Source organism: Kogia breviceps, chromosome 5 (genome assembly GCF_026419965.1).
Source record: "Kogia breviceps isolate mKogBre1 chromosome 5, mKogBre1 haplotype 1, whole genome shotgun sequence".
Classification (NCBI taxonomy): domain Eukaryota; kingdom Metazoa; phylum Chordata; class Mammalia; order Artiodactyla; family Physeteridae; genus Kogia; species Kogia breviceps.
The window spans coordinates 28,521,150-28,544,126 of record NC_081314.1 but is presented as its reverse complement, the minus strand read 5'-3'; the positions used below and the strand labels follow the sequence as shown (position 1 = coordinate 28,544,126).

At 41.1% G+C, this 22,977-nt stretch overlaps 1 protein-coding gene across 1 annotated transcript in view; it reads left to right on the top strand.

The window, feature by feature from the left end:
* Positions 1-9,338: 9,338 nt before the first annotated feature.
* ATP2C1 (ATPase secretory pathway Ca2+ transporting 1) overlaps positions 9,339-22,977 on the top strand; it is a 127,922-nt gene continuing 114,283 nt past the window's right edge. Inside the window, exon 1 of the mRNA XM_067033794.1 lies at positions 9,339-9,899. Coding sequence (XP_066889895.1) covers positions 9,792-9,899 — 108 coding nt within the window. The 5' untranslated portion in view covers positions 9,339-9,791. The remainder of the gene's footprint in view (positions 9,900-22,977) is intronic.

The following is a 22,977-nucleotide window of genomic DNA, read 5'->3' as shown; positions in this document are numbered from 1 at the left end:
AGACAGGGTGAAGATGGCCATCTACAAGCCAACGAGAAAGGGTTCAAAAACAACCAACCCTGCTGACATCTTGATCCCAAACTTCTAGCCTCCAGAGGTGTGAGAAAATACTTTTCTGTTAAGACACTCGGTATGTGGTACTTTGTTATGGCAGACCTAGCAAACTAATACACAGGTATAAATTAGAACTGAATATAGTTGTCCCTTAGGATCCACAGGGGATTGTTTCCAGGACCCTGCAGATACCAAAATCTGCAGATGCTCAAGTCCTTTATATAATATGGCATAGTATTTGCATATACCCTATGTATATCCTCCCATATACTTTAAATCATCTCTAGATTACTTATAATTCCTAATACAATATAAATGCTAGGCAGATAGTTGCCAGTGCATGTCAAATTCAATTTTTGCTTTTTCAAACTTTCCAGAATTTTTTTCCCCAAATGTTTTCAATCCACGGTTGGTTGAATATGCAGGTGCGGAGTGCGCAGACACAGAGGGTTGACTATACTACATCATTGTATATAAGGGACTTGGGCATCTACAAATTTTGGTATCTGTGAGGATCCTGGAGCCAATCCCCCATGGATGCCAAGGGACAAATGTACAAAAATAAAATTTAAATGGTATTAAGTATCTAAATGTAAAAAAAGTAAAACACATTAGAAAATATATAGAAATACTTTTACAACTTCAAGGCTAGGGAAGTCTTATTAAGCAAGCTAGATAACCCAAAAGCCAAAATACTTACAGGTTTGACATGCATTACAGGATGGTGGCAGGCCTGAAGTGGAGAGGATAACTTGAGCCAGGTGCTAAAGGCTTTAATGAATGAACCATCAGGGGAAGATAAAGTTCTAAACAACCACCTGGCCCAGAGAGAATGAGGACATCTCACAGCAGCACCAGGCAAGAGGGAACTTTCCATCCTTATTACTTCTCTTCCTACCCCCTGCCTTTGCACTGGCAGACCCAGAAATCTCAGTTAGCAAGCTAGGGGATGAGGAGAAATGCTAGTCGGGGAAAGAGAGCAGGAGGGTCACTCCTTGTTCTTCTACTGCAAGCGGTCAGAGCTTAGCAGGTCTCAGCTGGAGGGAAGGGAGAAGACTTACAGGTAAATCAGGTTAAAAAGTTTTTTCTGAGACTAGGCAGTATCAGAAACTGTGCTCATGAATTAAAGTTACTGTAGGATTTTCCAGTTCCTTTGAGCAACTAAAAATGTCATGGGGAGTGCCCAAAAGTTTACTCCTATATAAAGGAAGGTGAGGGACAGACAGACAGACAGACGGACACACACACACACACACACACACACACACACACCCCACATTTAAAGGGACGGTAAGCGTCTAAAAAAATGCTTCTTTTTATGTCACCCTATGAGTTCCCTGTGTTCAATGAACCAGTTACACAAGAAAGGACTCAGCTAGCGAGAAAAAAAAGTCAGGGGGAACCTATTCTAGACAGAACCTATTTTAGATATTCTATGGAAATGCTCTCCAAGGAGGTGTTATTTAAGCTGAGACCTAAAGAATGAAAAAGGAGGCAGCTGCACACGGGGAGGATTCATCTTCCCTTCTGTGTCCTCTCAAATAAGAGTCAATGTATTTTTTTTTAAAAAGGAGGAGGAGCACAAACCCAAAAGACCAAATGAACAAGAGAGAAGATAATCACCAACCTTCTGCAAGGAAATTTCAGTCCCTTCCATAATGGAATCGGGAGGGATCTGGTCCAAATGCCTCTTAAAGCTTTTCAACCGACCTTCCTGTGTCCATCCCCACTTCCAGAGTTACTTCCTCTGCCAGTTCCTGAGCCTCTGGGGAATTCTGCAAGACACGTTGGATTTCTTCTCAGTTTTCTGTGTTGCTGCCTTAGCTTCAGGTCCTCTGTTCTGCTGAGTCAGGTGCCACTTGTTCTCCTGTGATCTGGCTTCCAATTTTGTTGCTGTTTGCTCTGGGTGTTAGGAATAAAATGATGAGTGATATGTGGGTGTGTTTCCTGTCCTCATGGAGCTTACATTCCAGGGGAGGAGGCAATAAAAGAAACAAGTGAATAGAAAAATAGCAAATTGTGATGAACATTACAGGGGACACTCATGTGACAAGACATTAAAATTGAAGTTTCCACGGAGGCTCTGTGATACTGTTGATTTTGCATTCCAAAAGAGGTGCTGGACTCTTGCTAATCAGAGTGGAGTGCATGGAACATCAGCATTGCCCTGGAACTTGTCAGAAGTCTAGAATCTTGTGTCCACGCCAGACCTACCAGGTGATTTATATGCACAAGAAAGATTGAGAAGCACTGTACTAGAATCATATAAAAAGGTTCAAAGGCTTTAACCTAAACATGTTTTACAATCCTCTTGAGCCTCTTACCCATATTGTGTTAAAGAAAAAGTTATTCATGACACTTGTTAAAGATGGTAAAGGAGACTTTATTCAAGAGGGACTACTTCAAGGGAGGTCTGGCAGTGGGGGAGAGAGATTGTGCTGAATTCCGAAAATACCAAGGACAAGTGGAGATTGATCGCTGTATGGTAAGGCCACTCAAGATGGCTGTTCTCTTGCTCTCTGTACATGCCCTGCTTGACCAGTCCCTGCTTCACTCACATGACTATTCAATCCTCTTAATTATAGGGCTTATTAATCAGTAACTGCCTACATGCTTGCCCCCTGCCCCAGCCTCTTGTTTCCCTGGTAAATGATGAGTCAACCTGACATCAATTGCCCCTATAAATGGTAGCCTCCTTCTCCCACAGGAGTAGAGATTGCTGTAATGTCTTGCCTCCCATCTGCCATAGATGGTGGGACGTCACTCGAGGACCTTTTGTTTCAAACCTGTAAGGTCCCCTATCCAATAAACTGTTGATGTCTCTGTCACTGTCTCTGAGCTGTTTCTTCAGTCTGGAGGCTGGGCAATTACAAGGCTTGCAGGCCTGTGGGGTGCAGCCCAACAACAGCCAAGGAGCAGGGTTGGGGGTCAATAGATGGAAAATTACTAAGAGGAAAGATCAAGGCTAGGGGATTCTTACTAGACCAACTCAACAGGATTCTTGCTGAAGACAAGCCATGGTGATAAGATATCAAGGATGAAAGTTTTAATCTAAACTGACCCAGCAGGACTTCTGCCAAAACTGGACTAAGCAGGCAAGGTTGGGACATAGTTAAAGTGAAAACGCAAAGGAGCTGACTCAAGTTTGGTCAAGGACTCAAGTCTTTGTCAGTTGAGAAAAAGTCAAGCAAGTGGAAAAGCAGAGAAATTATTCTGTGAGATGTATTACTTTGCAGAGACCCTTATACTGCTAATGGGTCTACACCTCAGCATGGGAGAAAGGGGCAGTGTGGCCCTCACTTCAAACTTTCATGGAAGCACTTGGAGATATTGATGTGACTTGCCCTCATTGGCCTGAAGGAGGTCAGTGAAGAAGTTCCCAGCCAAGAGGCTACAGACAAGAAACAGGCATCTTGGAGAGTTAAGTGGTGGAATCAAGTTATGTGTGGGGTGCAATGGGCGTGTGTAGGAGTTCTGTGTTTATTCCTAGGTGGTGGTCTCAGATGTTCATATGCATATGAGTCACCTGGGGATCTTGTCAAAATTCAGATTCTGATTCAGGAGATCTAGGGTGGATCCTGAGATTCTGCATTCCTAACAAGCTTATAGGACCAGGTGATGCCAACAGTACTGGTCTGTAGACCAAAGGATTGGCAAATTTTTAAAAAACACTTAACAAGTCTCACAAAAATAAATAAATAAATAAATAAATAAATAAATGAATAAATAAATAAATAACAATCCCATATACCTCTGACTTTGTTACCTAAGGTTTTAGCAATAAAAATAAATTTACATTCTGGTCATAATCACCCATTATACCCTATGTAGAGTCTGGGTTACACCAATATTAATGCTCTCTGGTGATCCAGCTGAGGAAAGACACATATCATGTCCAGTGTGGAGGGTAATTGCCTTTTGTATTGATATTTTAAAAAATCAAGGATAATAATGTGGAAGAACAGGACTTTATATGCCTCACTGACAAGCAATTTCTCTACCACAAATTGCATGCACATTATCTTCCTTTTAGAAAACATCAGCTGCCATCTCCTGCAGACCCCCTGACCAAGTTGGGTGAGTTACGCAAATAAACACCTCAGGCCTGGACCTTCCCACCAGAACCCAAGACAAGTTTGAGTACCATCTGAGATACCATGCTCTCTGGCCCCTTAGTCTTTTGTCCAGGCAATGGAGTCAGAACAAGGGGAAAGTGGGGTTAGACCCCTTCTTTATCCCAAGGGCCATCACCTGCCAACGGAGGCCTACCTCAATCATACATCGGCTTTCAGTTACATCCTTAATTTTCCAACCACCAGGCATTAGAGGGGAACAGATTATCCTGCCCCACCCACCCATCCCTCCAGCCTCCTGGAGGAGAACTATTAGCAGAACTATTTTACTTAAGGAAAACGTATATTTTCCTTATTTCCTTATTCCTTATTTCTAAAACCATATTATTAGTTTTATACACAATTATAAACTTATAATTGTGTATAAAACCACCAATCTGAAAGCTCCTCAGGGTTGACCCATCCCTGCTCTCCTCTTTCTTCTTCTCCTGGGTTGGTGCATATCCTCTCAGAAGGAGCAAAGCATGGCGGCCAAGGGGAGGCTAGAAGGAAACCATGTCCTGAGGAGAAGGTGACACGGCTCCAGAGACCCGACCCCAAACCCACCAGGAACAATAAGCTTGGGGGGATGTGTTATGTTTCTGACAAAAGAATGGTTTTCAGTTAAATCCTGAGAGAAAACTCAAGACTGGATGAGAGGAGACAGGGTTAGGGGAGGATCCATCCCCAAACAGAGTTGCACTGAAGACAGAATTGGGGCGGGTTTGAGGAAGACTGAGATTTGGGAGGTTCTTGGTGGGATGGGCTCCCGATCCAAGTGAGATTCCTCCTTCCCCAGCTGTAACGGAACAAGGTGTCAGAGGCAGAAGACGGAGGGAGGGAGTGTTGGGTAGAGCTGACTGTGGTTTCTGGCCCTTGGCTTAGAGAGAGTTGATCTCTGAGCTGAGAATACTGTGAGTGCCCCCCGCCCCCATGACTTGGTAAGAGGAGCTGAGAGAGAGTTTAAGAGAAACCGGACATCAAGTCAAGATATGACTGAGGAGACAGAACTTGGTGGGAGGCCCATTTGGAACTCGCCATGTGCAGGGGATCCCTCGTGGAAGAGTGGCTACAAGGAAAGAGATGGGTCCAGAGAAAACCACCACCACCAGGGGAGTGCATTTTAAGATGTGGATCTGATGGGAGCTCTCAAGGTGCTCCAGCAAACGGGGTATTTGTCCTTGAAATCACCTGAGAATCCCTCTGCAGCTATGCCTACCTGACAGCACCCAAACCAATGGATACTCAAGGTCCCCAGACCAGCAGTATCAGCTTCACCAGGGAAGTTGTTACAGATGCAAACTGTTGCTCTTCACCCCAGACCTACTGTCTCAGAAACTCTGAGGGCGGGGCCACCAATCTGGACTTTCACACGCCCTTAAGGTGATTCTGAGGCATGTTCAAGTTTGTCCTAAACGATGCAGAAAAGAACTTTTTCTGGGTTTTTTTTGGTGGAGGACAAGTGTCCCATGGGTGCTGTTATTGGTGTGTTGTTTTGGTTTTTTTTTTGGCTGAGTGCCTGGCGTGCAGGATCTTAGTTCCTCTGACCAGGGATTAAACCTGGGCCACAGCAGTGAAAGCGCCGAGTCCTAACCACTGGACAACCAGGGAATTCCCAGTTCTTGTTAAATCTGAGAAATCAATCCTTGAAACCGGGAAGCAGAAGGCATAAAAGTTGTGTAGCTCATAGAGCAGCTAGAAACATCAACGGTGGTTGAACTGTAGTTATAATAGGAACATGGGGGGGGGGGTTGGACCTGCATTCTGGGAAAGTAAAAATGCACCGTATGCAAATATAATTACCCCCTACATGGTGGGGGCACTGAGAAAATGTCATAGGAAGTAGCACAAGTGCTTTAATGGCACAAAAAAGCAGAATGTTGGTGCTGCGTGATCAGCGGTAAATGTCTCCCTCTCCTCTCTCCTGATTTCATTTAAAACTGTCCTTGGGGGATCAGTTGGCTGGGCCAGTTTCCACAGACCTAGTGGGAAGAGAGTGATTTCTCAGCGAGATTCATAATGAAAAATGGTTTCTGTTTCCTGGGCTAGCTGCTTCTCCATCATCTTAATTGCCTGCCCTTCTCTTGATATCTGGGCTGGATTAATTCTCAGAGAATGGAATCATTTTCTTGATGGAAACTCTCAGCTCTGATGGGAAAGGAAAAGAGAAGGGGATTAATGGGGTTTTAGTTTTTGTCTTGATGCAATTTGGAAACTCTGCCAGCTTAAAGTTATCCTAGAGACAGGTTTTCTGTTTTCCTTTCCTTTTTCTCATCCTAAATTTGATACTTAGGTCCCATTCTTTCCTCTTTGCCTTTCCCCTTTAATAAATATATATTGGCATGCATTAATGAAATACCTACTGTGTGCAACGCATGGTGCTAGGTGGCTTCACAAACCCACATTTTCATCCCATCTTCTCCAACATTTGCAAAGGAGTAAACTGTAAAATCTCTCTTATCACCCCATTGTAACTACTTTTTTCTGGCTTTGGTTTTGCCTGTTTATATTGCTCTTCAAGTGAAGAGATTGAGATTCCCCGTATTTTAAGCTACTTGTTAAAAAGCAGGTAATTCTTAGAAATCAAAGAGAACACATGAATATGCTTTCCCAGTGGGACTGCAGCCTCCATCAGTGGCTTTCCTGGGTTTGTGGTTTCTGCTGGTTATTTTTCTGTTGAATAGAGGACAAGGGGTGGGAGGGAGTTGTACAAATAACAGGTCATCATCCCACTCTTTACTGTGTACTTTGCAGGGGGTAGGATAAACCTCTTATTGCTTGAGGCAGCTACACTGAGCTCTTCTGGTCCTTGCAGACACACACTGCAGATACCAGCACTCTGGCCGACTGCCTTTTGCCAAGGCAGCTGAGTCACAGTGGCAATCAACACGGCACCCCTCCAGGCGGAAGGGCAGAGGTGGCCACACTGTGAAAACAAAGGGATGATGACACTCGCCTGAGAAACCGGGTGTATAAAATCCCACCTCATATTTGTGTTAAATATTGAGAGAAATGGACCACTGCAACCTATGTCAAACAGAAACTGAGATTACAGCAGTTTTCCAAGTTTGGGAAGCAGAGAACCTATGTCTACAGATACAAACTCTTCAAGATCACTAGAATCATTTCATAGAGGAATCTTTAAGAGGTAAATAATGAGTATTAGCCTCATTTATAGAGAATCCAGGATAGGAAGTTGCATGATTTTTCGTGAAGATGCACCTGGCCTCTAACCTAATCATCTTGGTCTGTAAATTCCCATCATCGACATTTGTATTTTCTTTTAACAGGCCATATCCACACCTCTCCTTCTTCAGGTTAATCCTTAGAGGGGTCCTCAGGAATCCATTTCTGGATGTGGGCTGAGAGGCTGTGCATTGTACTCATGGGAACCGAGACTCTGGGGTAGGGCTGTTTGGTTGGAATCCCTTCTCTGCTTTGTAGCTGTGTGACCTTGGCAAGTTGTTTACCCTCTCTGAGCCTCAGTTACCCCAGAGTGTGCTATAGGATTACATGAGATAATACATGTAAGGAATCTAGCACAGTGCCTGGTCCAAAGGCCCAGTAAATATTAGACACGATCTGTATTTATTACCAGCCAAACCCCTAAGGGAATTTTAGTTGCATTTATTTCACCAGTTTTTCGTTTTATGCTTTTTATGCTAGTCAGGATAGAGTTTTGGGTTTGGGGTTTTTTTTTCCTCCCTCGTCATCTCTTTTCATCACTCTCCTCAACCCAGGAAAAGGTGACGGTGAAACAACGATTTGAAATGAGGTCTGCTTTGTGCTCTGCTCCATTGGGAAGAGGCTTTGATCACCAGCCATGCTGTGAGGGTGTGGCTCTGCCCAGGATAAGAGGCGGCTCTGAAGTTTTAGATATTTTCAAAAAAGAGAATCAAAAGGGCAGCTTGTGGCTTCCTGGAGCGTGTGTATAAATGGACCTCTGCCTGTTCCCAATGCCCTGAGGGCCACCCCTCTTCCTAGGGCCAGAGCCAGCAGGGAGGACAGAACACGTGCCCTTAGCATTCTGGTGGCTTGAAAGGACAGTGCTTCTCTGGGACCCTCATTAGAGCTGGCTGTCCTCAGCCTACGGAGGAGCAGGTCTGCAAGGGCCTCTGTCAATCAGCATGTGGCTGTGTGCCTGGAGAGGGGGCAGGAGGGCAGGGCCTCCTCTGAGGAGCTGGCCCCAGCAGCATTATGCAAAGGACTTCTCGGAATTTCCAGCCTGGCCCTGATGAGACGGGAAGATCACCTTGCAAGTGGGCCGACGCCAGCCTGACAGATGGCCTGAGCTGCTCACAGCACAGCCCATGCTAGCTGATCAAGAGTGTTCCCTGAAGGCAAGTGGCCCAGCCAGGGTGTCAGGGAAGCTGTCCAGGAGGATGGTGGAGGCTGCAACATTGGTTCCCCAAGCCCTGCCTGTCGCCTACGCCCAAGCCTGCAGTACTAGCTCTGAAGGGGAAAAGACCAGCTCTCCTTTTCCACTTGAAAGCAAATCTCTGGGCCTCATGAGTTTTGGCTGATGTACACCTGGACTCTACATGACAGCCCCTCACAGAAGTGGCCAAATATTTCATCAAATAAACCAGCTACTGCAAAGTTAAAAAGGGTAATAAAATAGCAAAGCCTACTTGGGGACTTTGTTCAGAAACCCTGTGACTTCTATGGAGTATTAAGAAAATATTGAACTTTCAAATTTTATGATTTCATGCCCTCTAAGGCCACAGACCTCTTATCACGTTCTGTTTTTTAAGCATGAGTCCTTTTTATAACAGTTAGAAAGTACATGTATAACGTTTTTTCTTCCTTAAACTCAGAATAAAGCCTGGGGAAATTTAATATTCCTGGATTCAGCCTGTGGCTTTCCGATAAGGATTCTTGGAGAGAAGGCTTTTAACTCAGAACAGAATCTGTTTGCAGCTATTGTTCAACTGATGTAAAGTATCTGGTTACTGGGCATGTTGCATAATACATGACAGTGTAAACCGGCCGTTTTAAGTGCTGACATTGAACTCCTTGGTAACAATGAAGATTGAAGTAATTTGTTAATTTTTAAAAGAAATCCCCTGAAACAATGCTTCTGAAGGCTGAATGATTCAACACTTTAGAGCTGAGATGCTGCTGAGGGTTGTCTGTGTGTGCTCATGCTGATAAGAATTCTGGAAGGAAACAGGAAAATAACACATGTCACGTCCTCTTTAAGAGCTAGAAAAGCTGTCAGAAGAATTAAGATTAAACCTCATGAGAGTCTGTGGGTGTGGAAAGTCACCAGCTACCTGATATTAACATAGCTTGCAACAGAATGCTGTTGCTAGAAATAGGCAGTCGCACCACTACCACTAAGCAATTTGCATTCGGCGGACCAGCCCCTGGATTCCTCCTGGCTCCGGCTGCCCTCTGGGCATTGCATTTCTGGATGCTTTTAGGACAGCGTTGGGACGTGGCTGTCTGCTTTCACCAAGAACTCTACCCAAAAGAGGAAGCAGCGCGGAGAAGGTCTGCTTTGTTTGCAGTAAAGTGGTCAAGCTACAAGCAAATCTCTAGGTATCTGAGGAATAGTGCAGCTTCTAGATTTCATGCTTCTGACAGGGAGGGGCAAATAAGGCTCTTCGTGCTTTCCTCACCATGGATAATCTGTTGCCTCAGTCAAGATTCTCTTATTTCAAAAAATATCCCCTCCATGCAATTACAAAATATTTATCGATGCTGAGAAACCAAAGAGAAGAAGAACAGGTACCATTTTGTTTACATTACCTTTAAGGTTAATGGGGGTTGGATTCTGGGTGTTGCCTTTATGTCACTTGGTGATTTATTTTCTGCTAGTTTACCTGTTTGTAGGCACAAGTCGGCACTTGCTTTCAGCTGTTCAGATTTGGCAGAGGAGCAAGCCGGCATGTGGGGGATTTATTTGAACTTGGAACATTTGGATCCTGAAATTAAGCTCAAGTTCAGTTAAAAAAAAACAAACCACAACAACAACCTCTTGCTTTCCTTTCCTCTGTATAGCTGGACTAAACTATCAGAGTTAAATTGTGTGGATTCCTTGAAAATTTTCTCAGGCATCAAATACAAATTTTTAAACTATTAATATCTCGACAAAAATAATAGCAGGCCCTAGAAATACACTTGTCTTTTTGTATATATTTATGGCTATGTTAATATCACCAGGATTTGCCAAACAAAAAAACATGGTGTAGACTGTAAGAATGATAGCCTTAAACAGATCACTAATGAGCTGTGAAGATCTTTCAGAAGTAATTAGTCACTTTTTTGGTGGAAGTTAGGGGATGGAGCACTGCTGATTTTAGTATTTTTAGCCAATCAAAAGTTTGAATTTCTAGTAGTAGACTAGCAAGTGGGAGTTTAAATATTAAAAAACCTACTAAAATGTTTGATCACTTCTTTTTAAAAACCATGCATTCATTTTATTGTTTTGAGATTTATATCATTCTATTCCTTACAATCTATGAAAAAAACATTTCTAAAAACTGCTTTTCTGAATTGTACCAAATTGTAAGAAGAAGTAGCTGTATCTGATTCACTTAAATCTGGTGGTTCATTTAGGAAAAAGGATGGTAGTGGTAAAGGACAAATGTGTAGCCACATCGAAGACCCAAAGAGTCATAAATTGTGTCTGTATCATGCTTGTAACTAGGACTGCAAAACCTCATGGGAGACAGTAGCAGTGTCCTGTATTTGAACAAGATTCCCTACTTAATAAAACACTTCCAAGATGTGAAAGCAAAGGTCAGCAGACAGAAAATCCTCTAATGACAGGTTTCCCAAAAAGTTGATGCATAATTTGGAAAATGAGAATTATTATTACTGTTTGAGGGGAAACTGCTCTTACTCAGTGCTTTAATGATTTACAAGTGATGGAAATTCAGACTGTGCTCACTAAGGGAGCTAGGCTGGTCCAGATTATCTCTTATTTAGGCAAGGTGTCGAGATTACAAGGAGATCTCCTGGTTTCCAAGTCTCAGCGGGTGCTTGCTTTTGAGGTGGAAAGCCAGAGACCCAGGTGCTTGTTCTGGATTGGCCACGCTGGCTAAATCCACATCCACAGGCTCCTTCAGGCCTCATGATGGGGGGAGGGGAGGGAGTAACAGGGAGGGGGAAGAGGCTAAAATGATGGGGCTGGAACTGTGGAATGTGGATTAAGTGATTTTTTTCCCCCGTTTTCTCAGTATTATAAATTTTCAGAGATGTGGCTATATTGCTTGTACAGTTTATTTTTTTAAGGTTATTTTTTAAATGTTACAGAATTCATACCAAAGACTATTCGAGTTTAACAGGATCCTCTGACTTGGACTGAATGGGTGGTCCCCTCCCCAGTTGACAACCATTTGGCATAACCTGGAACAGCTATGAGCATTGTGCTGATATCTTAACTTGCTATATAAACTCATGGACAAAATAAGAAAAATAACATATTCAATTCCTTTCTGAAACCGGTTAACAGCTCTGCAGCATAACATCTCACAGAATTAGAGAAATGAGGTCAGAGTCAATCATGGCTAACCTTGGGAAGCTTGTTGGAAAGTTAGAAAGGAGGTTAGTAATGCCTATAGTTTTAGGACCTGCACTGGCTGTCTCTAATCCTTACATTCCCATGGGATGGATCCTCATTACAAAGGTGCAGGAAGGCAGACTTTGAGACTGTAAGAGGCCTTGCCCAAGGCCACCCAGCCAGAAAGTACTGAAGGCAAATTTGAACTCCCGTCTGCCTGGCTTTAAACTGGACCCATTTTACCATGCTTGATCTCTTAACAATGTAGTGACAGCAACAGAGCTTATACTGCCCTGCTATGGCTTCATCAACTTAAATCTCTTCTTCCATGTGTCCCACAGATGAGGGATCAGAAAGTACAGGATGGCTAATTAATAGACAAGAACTTGGGATGATCTGGTGCCTTGCTCTCTCTTGAATAGAAAACTTCTTTCTGAACAAGAAATAAGATCTAAGACCTGACATGGCATGTCTTGCCTATTTAATGGTAAATCTGCTCAGAAGGAGGAGAGTGGTCTTGGGGGCCAGAGGGCACGTACAATAGCTATATATAAAGATATATTTTTGGAATTAGACCTTTGAACTAGTATAATGTCATCTTCCAACAAAATTAATACACTTAATTTTTTTTACTATCTCTCCATATTCTTGTTATCTGAAAATGCAATCATGTTACCATTGATGTCCTTATATATAAATATGGATACAAATATTGACCTAGCTAGGAATGAATGCTGTGCTAACAGAGCTCTGCTTTGTCATCTTGTTTTGTGAAATTCCTTTGATGATTAAGCAAGTTTTTTGGTATATATATTTTGTGGAGCATTTTTATAGGTGATGAAGATGTAAAAATCGATCAGGTGTAGCGTAACCCCTCTGTGATGCTTAGTCTTAATTAGTAGAAAGAGCTGTACTCAAGTGTTTGAGGCAAAAACCATGCACTGCAGTCATAGTAGGTATTTCTGGCTCAAGACCTGCCCTGATAGTTTAAAATGAGGAGAGTGGTCTTTGGGGGTCAGGGGTTATGTTTAGTAGCTATACTTTAATTAAGGAACCAGATTTTGTTTTGGAGGCTGTTCTAAAGTTTCCCTTCAATGGCTTAAAAAGAGTTTTCCAGTTCAAACAGGATCACTGAAGTTTTATTTCTTGCTTTGTTTCTTAGTGAATGCTAACCTCAGTGCTGGGTTGTTAAATACGTATTTGGATTTAATTTGAACCTTAGAAACTTAGTTCTTCATTTTGGCTCTTATACCTGCTCTGAATAATAATATAAGAGTTAAGGACTCCCCTCACACACCCCCAGAAAGCTATGTTGAGATTTGGAATACTGCATAGGGTGTTTGGTTACTGATGCAGGCTTTCCTCTCTAGGTAAAATGATAGAAATTTTACTACCGCTTGGTTTAAGAAATGTTGAGTTTTTAGCTCCTCAAAGTAAGTGTGTTGGTTATATCTTGAGAGTATACCGAAGTTATCCATTTTTTAAAGCCACTAAAAAAAGTCATGAAATGCTCAAATGACATCTCAGGGGAAAACTAAAGGCATTTGCCCCATGTGCATGGGTAGAGAAAAAGCTTTATTTCTTTAGAAGCAGAAGGAAAATGATGATCCTTGTATAATTTAAGATAGAGGGCAGAGATTCTACCCCATTTCTGTGGAGGAATTTGCATGATTATATATAGGTAGCATTGACAGTTAAATCGCTGTGGTAAAATGAAGCTGAAACTTAATATTTGTGACTATTAAATATGATACAAAAGTTGAACTATTTTATCATGGTAAATGCAACAGTCTCCTATATCTGAAGGGAGAAATTTTTTTTTAAAAAAGCTATTTATTCACCAAAAGAAGTCTCCAACAGTTTTCTTCATGCCTGAGTCTGTTTGGGCTGCTGTAACAAAAATATCATAGACTGGGTGGCTTATAAACAACAGAAATTTATTTCTGACAGTTCTGGAGGCTGAAAGCCCAAGATCAAGGTGCCGGCAGATTTGATGCCTGGTGAGACCCACTTCCTGGTTTCAGATGCTGACTTCTAGGCTGTGTCCTCAAGTGGCAGAGGGGAGGAGGGAGCTCTCGGGCTTCTCCTTTACAGGGTCACTAATGCCATTCATGAGGGCTCTGTCCTCATGACCTGTCACCTACCAAAGGCCCCTCTCCTAATACCATCACACTAGGGGTTAGGATTTCAACATAAGAACTTGAGGGACACAAACATTCAGTCTGCAGCACTCCACAGCCTGTAAATGCCCGAGGATTGTAACTGATGGCTTTCGTGAAGATGAATGGCTTTCTGGTCACAGCACCCATTCTTCACACTCATCCCCTCTCCCAAACCTCTTCTCTATCTGAGAAAATGCACCACCATCCATCCTGTTACTCGGGCAGAGAACTTGAGTCGTCTTTGGCACTTTCTGCTCCCTTGGTCAATATCTAATTTATCAGCAAGTCCTTTCAATTTTAGCCCCAAATATACCTCCAATCTTTCAGTCTACTTCTCCCTCTTGCCACCCTAGCCCAATAGGCCATCTCCCTTCTTGTCCGAAGTACTGTGATAGCCTTCTCGTTGGTCTCTCTCCAGCCACTGCTGTCCCGTCTAATGGGTTCTTCACACTGCAGCCGGCAGGGGGCGGGGGGGGGTCTTCTAGAGACAAACCTGACCATGAAACTCCCCAGATCCACGCTTCTGATCTTTCACTGGCTTCTACTTGTTTTTAGGATAAAGACAGGGTTCCCCATCACAGAGTGCTGTGCAGTGTGCAGTCTGGCCCGATGTGCTCTCCTGCTGCACACTTGCCTGACCTCCCTCTGTTCTCTGCACTCCAAATACAGTACCCTTCTCCTCTCCCTGCTTTCCTGCCGCATCCTGGTCAGGGCCTTTGTCCCACTGACCCCTCACTATCCTCCCCTCCTTAATACCTACTCTTCCTTCTGATCTTAATTCAGTATGAGGTCCCTGAGGGCAGCCTTTTCTGACTTTCCCACCTCGGTCCTCTCTCTCAGTAGTACTTTGGAGGCACCTTATGCCTCTCTGTTGCTGCACTTATCCCAGTAGCAATTGTGCACCTATTTGTGGGACTAATTGATTCCCAGAATGTCCTGGAGGATAAGCAAAGTACCTGTTGGATGGAACGCACTGAGAACAAGTTTATGGAGTTAGCTCTCAGGGGCCGGGTGCTGTAGGTGGCAGTGGCGAGGGGACTAGGGGGTAATGAATGCTATTCTGAGACAGAGGTGTTTGAAGGAATCCTGAATGTTAGGTTCTGTGAGGAACAAAATTTAAGGCGTGATTTTTTGTGTGTATGCATTTGTTTTTTGTGTGTTTCACAAGACACACAGGGCTAATCTGTAGAGAAAAATGGAGGTGCATTTGGGAGGTTCCAGAGGGAATAACCATAACTAGTGGGCAGAACTGCAGGGGGAGGTTGTGATACAATAATAAGGATGGACTTTCTAAAAAGGAGAGGTAAAGAGATAGGCCACCTTTCGCAGAGGGTGGGGTATGTGACCCTCCTCAGGGGATGTTGTAGTGACAGTTTCTGCATCTTGAAAGAGAAGACCGGATGACTCACAAGACCCCTTTCAGCCCCAAGATTCTGGTGCAGTGAGCAACAGAAATGATGGATGATTCAGACACCTTAGGAAGAAGAGCGGGCACAGATGCAGCAGCTAGAGTTCCCTTGTTTTATCCAGTTAGTGGTAAATACTCCACAATCTGAGCATGTTGCTCTAGAATCTAAGGCCAAAGAAGACAGAATCAAACGTCTTTGGAGATTCACATAGCATGCAATCCTCCATCAAGGAAGGGAAACATAGCTACATCCAGAAAACACCTCAGGTGAAAAGCTTATGCACCAATGACCAGCTTTTCTGCACCTGATCCACCACTGAACTACTTGTACCCATAGTTTTATAGGTTTTATAACCCTCTCCAGTATAAAGGTAAATAACTAAGTATGCTTATGCAGTCATTGATGAACAGGTACATGAAGAAATTTCAGGTTATTTTGTGGCATCTTAATCACTTTTTTTCCTTAATATAAAAAACCTCTTTTACTTTCTTTTTTCCTGCATTTAGTGCTGACAACTAGTTGCTTATTACGGTCGCTTTTGAAGGTGTTCCCCCCTTCTTGTTCATATTGTCACAGCTGTGAACTGTTAGACACGCCTGGGAGACACCTGGACCCTGAGTTAACTTCTGAGTTACCTCTAATCTTGTTATCTGCTTCTAAACTTTCCTAATCTACTGTGCTCAGATGTCTTTGAAACACAGGATGAATTGGATGAACACCAAAACCTTTGTCTTTGAAATAATTAACTACGTTAACTCAAATGTAAAACCCTTTTCTGTGAACCACTGTGTAGCTTTTTATGCAGATTTCTAAATTTTCTATCCTATCCTATTTCTTACACAGTTTGTCTGTAACATTTTATTTGCTAACTTTTGTTCAGAATGGAAGATGACATATTTTCTCACCTTGTACAAATAGTTCCACGTCTTAATAGAAAAAGGAATGAACTTCCCACATATGTTGTGCTGCTAATAATTTGCTGTGAAGAGAGCAGGAAAGACGCTGGAATTATCTCTTTCCTATTCATCCTAAAGGCAGCATATTAGTAAGTTTATTTCAAGTAATACAACTTGGATTATACATTCAAGAATAAGGAATTTAAAATTTTTACTAAATGTCTTGTATGTGCCAGGCATTTGGCAATGTCCTTTATATACATTGTCATTTAATCTTCATAATAACCTTACAAAATTGGTAGTATTATCTCCACTTCATGGATGAGAAAACTGAGGTTTCAAGATGTAAGGTAACTTGGTAAATAGCTTATATGTGATGGCAGTAAGATTTTAGCTCCAGGTTTGCCTGTCTGACTCTACAGCCTGATTCATTGCCTCATACTGAGATATCTCCCATAGGTAGGGCCCCTTTCTCCCCTTCTTTCCCTTGCCTCCTCCCTTCTTTTCCTCCCCTTTTCCTTTGTGTGTTCTCTCATTAATTAAGGATAAAGGGGTTTTAGAAATAAAATCACCATAACTACTGTGCAGGAAAGACACCTTAAATCCTTTTAGGTGGAGATCCACGTTTTTGAAAGGTTTGAAGTTTATTCAATTTGGGGAAACTTCTTTTAAGAAAAAGAATACAAAATTATAAATATTAAATTGGATACAAAGTGAAGACTTAGAATGAAATCACAACAAATTACAGATTTGGGTGACAAATACAATAAATATCACAAAATCTAAAAAAAAAATAAGCATTTTTATTAATTCATGGATGCATCCTAAGGTGTCTTGTTCCTACATTTTTGGACTTCAGTCTTTAATCACCACTTTATGTGAAAATGACTTTCTAATATTTTCTAAAGCGATAATTGAAAGATAATTCAGATACTCCTAGCATAGTTAATTTATACTAGGTTTTTATTAGAGTCTAGAAAAGTTCTATAGACTAGCTTCTGGCTGTTTCTTCTTTACCAGCCATACACTTCAGGTGCTGGGCACCGCTGGACACATTTATATAAAGATTTCAGGCCTTGTGATTTAGTACAGTAGGTAGTGGGAATATTCCTGGATGTCCTTTCTCTACCAGGACAGTTAGCATTGACCTAACCATACACAGACATGACTACAAATCACCTTTATGTATCATTAAATACAAATAAAATCTAAATATATCCCCATCTCAACTTCCTTTAAGCCAGATCCAGAATTTTGCCCTTGGCTGTTCCAGTGCTACGTGATAGGAGAAGTGTGAAGGGGGAAAAGTCAGCAAAAAGAGTACTCTATAATCAACTGCAGTTAGAATATCTTTTGCAAATTTTACCAAACCATGAGACCATTGCTAGGGTCTCTTTTAGGACCTTAAAAGGGGCATCTGCAAGTGAGGGGCCCTGAAACTTAATTTTCCTTGGTATCCAAGAAAATCCAGCTCTGGAAGAATGGTATAACAAACAAACAAAAAGGTGTTTTGCTACAATATGCAAGAGTCCATGCCATAGGGTGGCTTCCAAAGTAATGAATGAGATCCTGTTCTGAGCAGCTTGAGCTCCCAAACCCACTGAATGAAGTAGAGGATATTCTTTCAGTGTATTTTGTTCTATAGTAAATAGTACCATGGAGATGAAGATGTTCTGGTACTGCTAAAACTCAAAGGTCCCCCACCCCCATTCCCATTTATATTTACAAAAGACATGATTTGTAATGGGATTATTTGCAAATACAATAGATCTCAAAACTCCTATATTTGTCTAATTATATTAAATACACCATTTACTACCCTTCCAAGCAGGCCAGTTAACACACACAGAGAAAGAGCATGTTAATGCTGTTAAAGACTACACAGTAGAAAAATTACAGCAGCACTAAAGACTTTAAGATTTCATTGAGATGTAATCAAGCTTTTGTAAACTCATCTGTTATTAGCAATTATAACATAGTTAATGTAACTTGTCTCTGGATAAAATCACCTTTATGTTGGATTTCTTTTTTTTTTTTTTTTTTTTTTTTTTTGGCGGTATGCGGGCCTCTCACTGCTGTGGCCTCTCCCGTTGCGGAGCACAGGCTCCGGACGCGCAGGCCTAGCGGCCATGGCTCACGGGCCTAGCTGCTCCGCGGCATGTGGGATCCTCCCGGACCAGGGCACGAACCCGTGTCTCCTGCATCGGCAGGCGGACTCCCAACCACTGCGCCACCAGGGAAGCCCTATGTTGGATTTCTTTAGTGAATTGTTCTCACTGGTAATGTATTTGAATACCCAGATTTCTTGTGTACATTTTCCTTTTAGTGGAAACTCTTGATTCATCTTACTCCTCTTCCTTTGTTCTATGAGTAACTGTCCTTATAATTGTGTCCTGTACCATTTACCCTACTGTAATATTTACCACTAAACTGGACTATGGCCTATATGTACATCTCAAAATAAGTAAAGCATATTATAGAAGTATTTTGGTCTTATATTAATGAGTGCACAATCAAATTGTTTAAAGTGATTGATTAGTGTAAAATCCTATTTCACTAATATTGAAATACTACCCTCTGTCCAGCATGTAATTTTTGTATAACACACTTAAAATTTTTTTTAATACCCTCTGAAATGTTACACCGCTTGTTGTTTTGTTTTTGAGGGATGAAACTGTTTCTCTGAGGAATACACTGTTTCAAGAGAATGGCAGTTTTTATTTATGAAGCTTTTTCCCTCCCTTCTTTCATCTAACTGGTGCTGCTAAAGCCTGATACACCTGGTCAAAGAAGCATTGTTCCAAAGGTCCTGAGCTGATATAGGAAAACAAAGGCTGACTTCATAGCTGGGAACATAACCATAGCTCCACTGCCACTGCACTGAACTTTTGTTCTCTTCTCTTCCAGCATGGCTATGTGGATGTGATGCTCAGAGCCACTTAAGAGGGGAGAAGTATAATCTCTTTATGGTCTTAATGCCCTTTCCCTGGGTCTTTTAAAATAACTGGTCTTAAAAAAAAATAAATAAATAACTGGTCTTAAGCCAACAGGTGACTACTCAAAGTTCAAAGGCCTTTATGATTTAAGAACGTTGGAGGAGGTTTAAAATTCTGATATATGCTCTCAGTCATTCTTCAGAATTGAGGACTATTAACACAATCAAAATATTTTTACATGAAAGATATGTTTCTTGTAAACCAGCGCTTAAACTTTAGCACCTGAAGTACAAAACTACAGAATGCAGGGCCCTACCCGCAGAGTTGCTGATTCAGTAGGTCTGAGGTGGAGCCCCAAATCTGCATTTCTAAAAAGTTCTAAGGTGGCAGGGATCATAGTTTGAGAACTACTGATGTAGATCATTTGATGACACATATTTTCAAAATCAGAGCTGACAGGGTTTGCTGTACCTTCTCAAGAATAGTGCATGTGCCCTTTAGAAGATGGAGAGTCGTTGCTAAAGCCAGGGGGATAGTGATTATGACTTACAGCTTCACAGGTCCTTATTGACCATTTCCTACCCACAGCTGCCCCAGCCCTAGTAGCATGACACAATGCTTAGTAATGCAAGAAATCATTAAAGTGTCTTTGCTATAAGAATATAACTGAAAATGTTCTTATCTTTTTAGTTCTTTTGTAGCTGTTTACTGATTAAACTGATGCAGCAACTGACAATTTTAATTGTTGATTTAAATTATGGAATATAAAAAAGGTATAATAGTTGTTATGTCCTCCCTATTATCTAAAGCCATTATGAGGTCTTAACATTAAGACCTTAGTCGTCTTGTCTAAGAATTAAGAGTTGATGCTGTGGTCCCTAAGGAAATAACTCAAGACTGTGCCGGGAATTACAGTGTCTTTGACTTTGTCAGACATTGATATGCATGCTATCAAAATCCAAAGCACAAGCTCAGCTGAAATTTCCTATTTGCATAGAAGCAGCCACCTGAACATTGTTATCTTTTAATTTCAAATGGTTACCTGAGTTCAAAATCCAAGTCTGAAATTTCATCTGTTCTGGACTGTGCTCAATATTTAACACTTCTTGCAATTATTAGTACTCATTGCCGTTCAGATCAAGTTGTTCTAGCTAACCCCTTTGGAGATGTGGGTTCATTTTTAAACCTTTGAAAATCCCTTAATTTTTCTTTGCTTTAAAGGAAAGTAGCAGCTCATGTTTTAGTTTGATCATAGAAAGCAAGAAGCAAAGTAAGTTGGGATTATGTTTATTCATTCAACAACAGATTTTTTTTTTTATGATGACCATTTTCCAGATTACACATTTATTCAATAGGTCTTATACATTTACTATAGACAAAATATTTTGGGACCAGAGATGAATTAGCCAATTTGGAAACTGGAGAGCTTTTAAATGGGCTCATTTTTATCTCAAATCTTGGGGTATATGTAATATGGAATATTCTATGTCTATTTTCCATGGAAATAATGAAGTACAGAGTTGGGTCTTGGACATGAACTCACACTCACTTTTCCTCCTTCCCTTTCTTACCCTCACTCACCTGCACCCCTGACCTGCCCTCATCTCCAACCCAGAAGATTGGTAGTACTACATACCAAAGATCCCAAATATCACTGCATGCTCAGAACCCTTGAACGGGGAAACGGAGTCATACTTGGAATAAACTTCTTTAAAAATAAAAAGAATATACTTTAAATTTCCTGGTTTCTTCTGCTCATTTTTGAGCCCATTTGATTTTTATTCTTGCTCCCAGTTTTTATGCTTCCAGTACTGCTAAGACATAGAACCAAGAAGATGTATAGCAATTCTGGCAGGTGGTTGTTATGACACTCATTTCATAGGACACTTCTTGCAATAAGACTGTATTTCCCCAGACTTGACCTGTAGCAGGTCCCTTATCTTATAAGAAGAAAAATACTTCTGTTGTTCTGTTGGAGTAGGTTGACTTACAAAATGAAGAATTGTCTTTATATGCTTTTAGAATATTCCACTTAAAATATGACAACTTTTTTTAGAATATTCCACTTAACTTATGACAACTTTTTTTCCTAGCAGCTATGTAAAATTCCTTAATTATTAACCTTTGGTACTTAAAACAATGTTAAAAGAGTCTTTAAGACATTGAGGAAAGATTTACAATAACCTTTTCTAAGTTAATTTTTAAATCCTAAAGGCCACACATATCTTTATCATCCAGGTTTCTAAAAATGCCAGCTATCAAATTTGATATTAAAACAGGATGCCTCACAACCTTTGTGTAATAAGGCACAGTATAAATAAAATTAGAACATCACGTCCGTTCTTCCTCAATCTTCCCTGTTTGTAACGTTTCCCTAAGCAGAGATGCCTGACAAATTTCCCCTCTATTGCTCATGTGTGTCCACTTTTTGCATCAGATATATTTAATTTTGCAGGTTAAATATTCAGGACAAAATGGGAGTAAAGATTTTTAGAGCACTGATTTCTAAAGAATTGAGAGGAAACTTGAACATAATACATTTCGTTGCCATCAATCTCATTCTACCTCATCACAGTCCATACTTTTGCTTATTTCGCCATATGATAATCTTAAACTTTTATAGTGCTTATAATTCACAACCTGTCTTCATTTTATCAGATCCTCACGACCTTTTGAGGGAGAAAGGGTAGTTGTTATGCCCAGATCTATATATATTCTTATAATATATATGTATGTATATATGTGAATGTGTGTACACACATATATGTTTGTATGCGTTATCTAATGCAGTGTACCTATATTTTAGTCCTCTTTCCCCGAGATGAGGAAGTGGAGATTGCTACACAAAAGTTTCATGGTGGGTCAGCTGGTCAGAGAAGGAAATGCTGGGAGAAGAATTTCTGAAGCTTGTGGCCCAAGCATTCCTCACTGCTCTGGCTTGAATATTGTTAATAAATGCTGCCTTTCATATACATAGGAAGTCAAAGTTGGTGCTACTGATATTGGCTAGCTTGGTGAAGGAGCTAGCTTGGTACAGGCATAGAACAGAAGGCCACTCTGCAGAGATATGTTGATGAAGCTTAAGGATCAGCTAAGTGGTTGAAAGCTATCCTTTATGGGTTTTTGCGGCTCCAGTGCCTTGGAATTTGTGAGATGACGCATGAAGTATGTAACAATTCTTCTGAACAAAGCTGGTGTTATCCAGTTTCTTTTTTGGCTTGGCAATAGGAATAATGGCTTTCACGATTTAGGCAACCAAAGAGTAAAATTCCAGTGAAGTTACTTTAGATATAAGCAATGGAGTGATAAATCTTGGGGGGTGGGTAATTAGGAATTCAGTGTCAATGCAGGAGTATTGCAGTTCACAACAGATAATTCTGAAAAGTTGCCGGAGATAGAATGTTTGAGCTCATTAAGGCAATCCAATAGAAAATTACCCTCTATTTTGTAAGATCATATGTTAATAACAAATAACGTCTATATCTACACATTTCCTACTTTAGAGGCTTCCTTGTGTTTTTAATGTGATGCTGTGGTGGTGTCAAGGTCCAGTAAGTATAGTAATAATCATTACAAATTGATTACAGCACTGGGCAAGAGATAGCACATTCACTATTGCACCAATCATAGCCTTATGTGTATCACCACTAAGAAGACAAAAATCATTAAGCATGCAAACCAAAGGTGGTCATATACATAGTAACTCCGAGACTCGAAATGTTTCATCTTGATTTTTATGGTTTCACTTCTGAAATTTAAAAGTGACCCTGCCGAATAAAATCTCAATGTTTCTTCAATCAAGAAACCTGACCAGAATTTTTGATCCTAGACTAGTTCCACTTAACCTGGGCCAAACAGAACAGGTAACCCGGTCCGTTTGTTATCCTGTTCCCTGAGT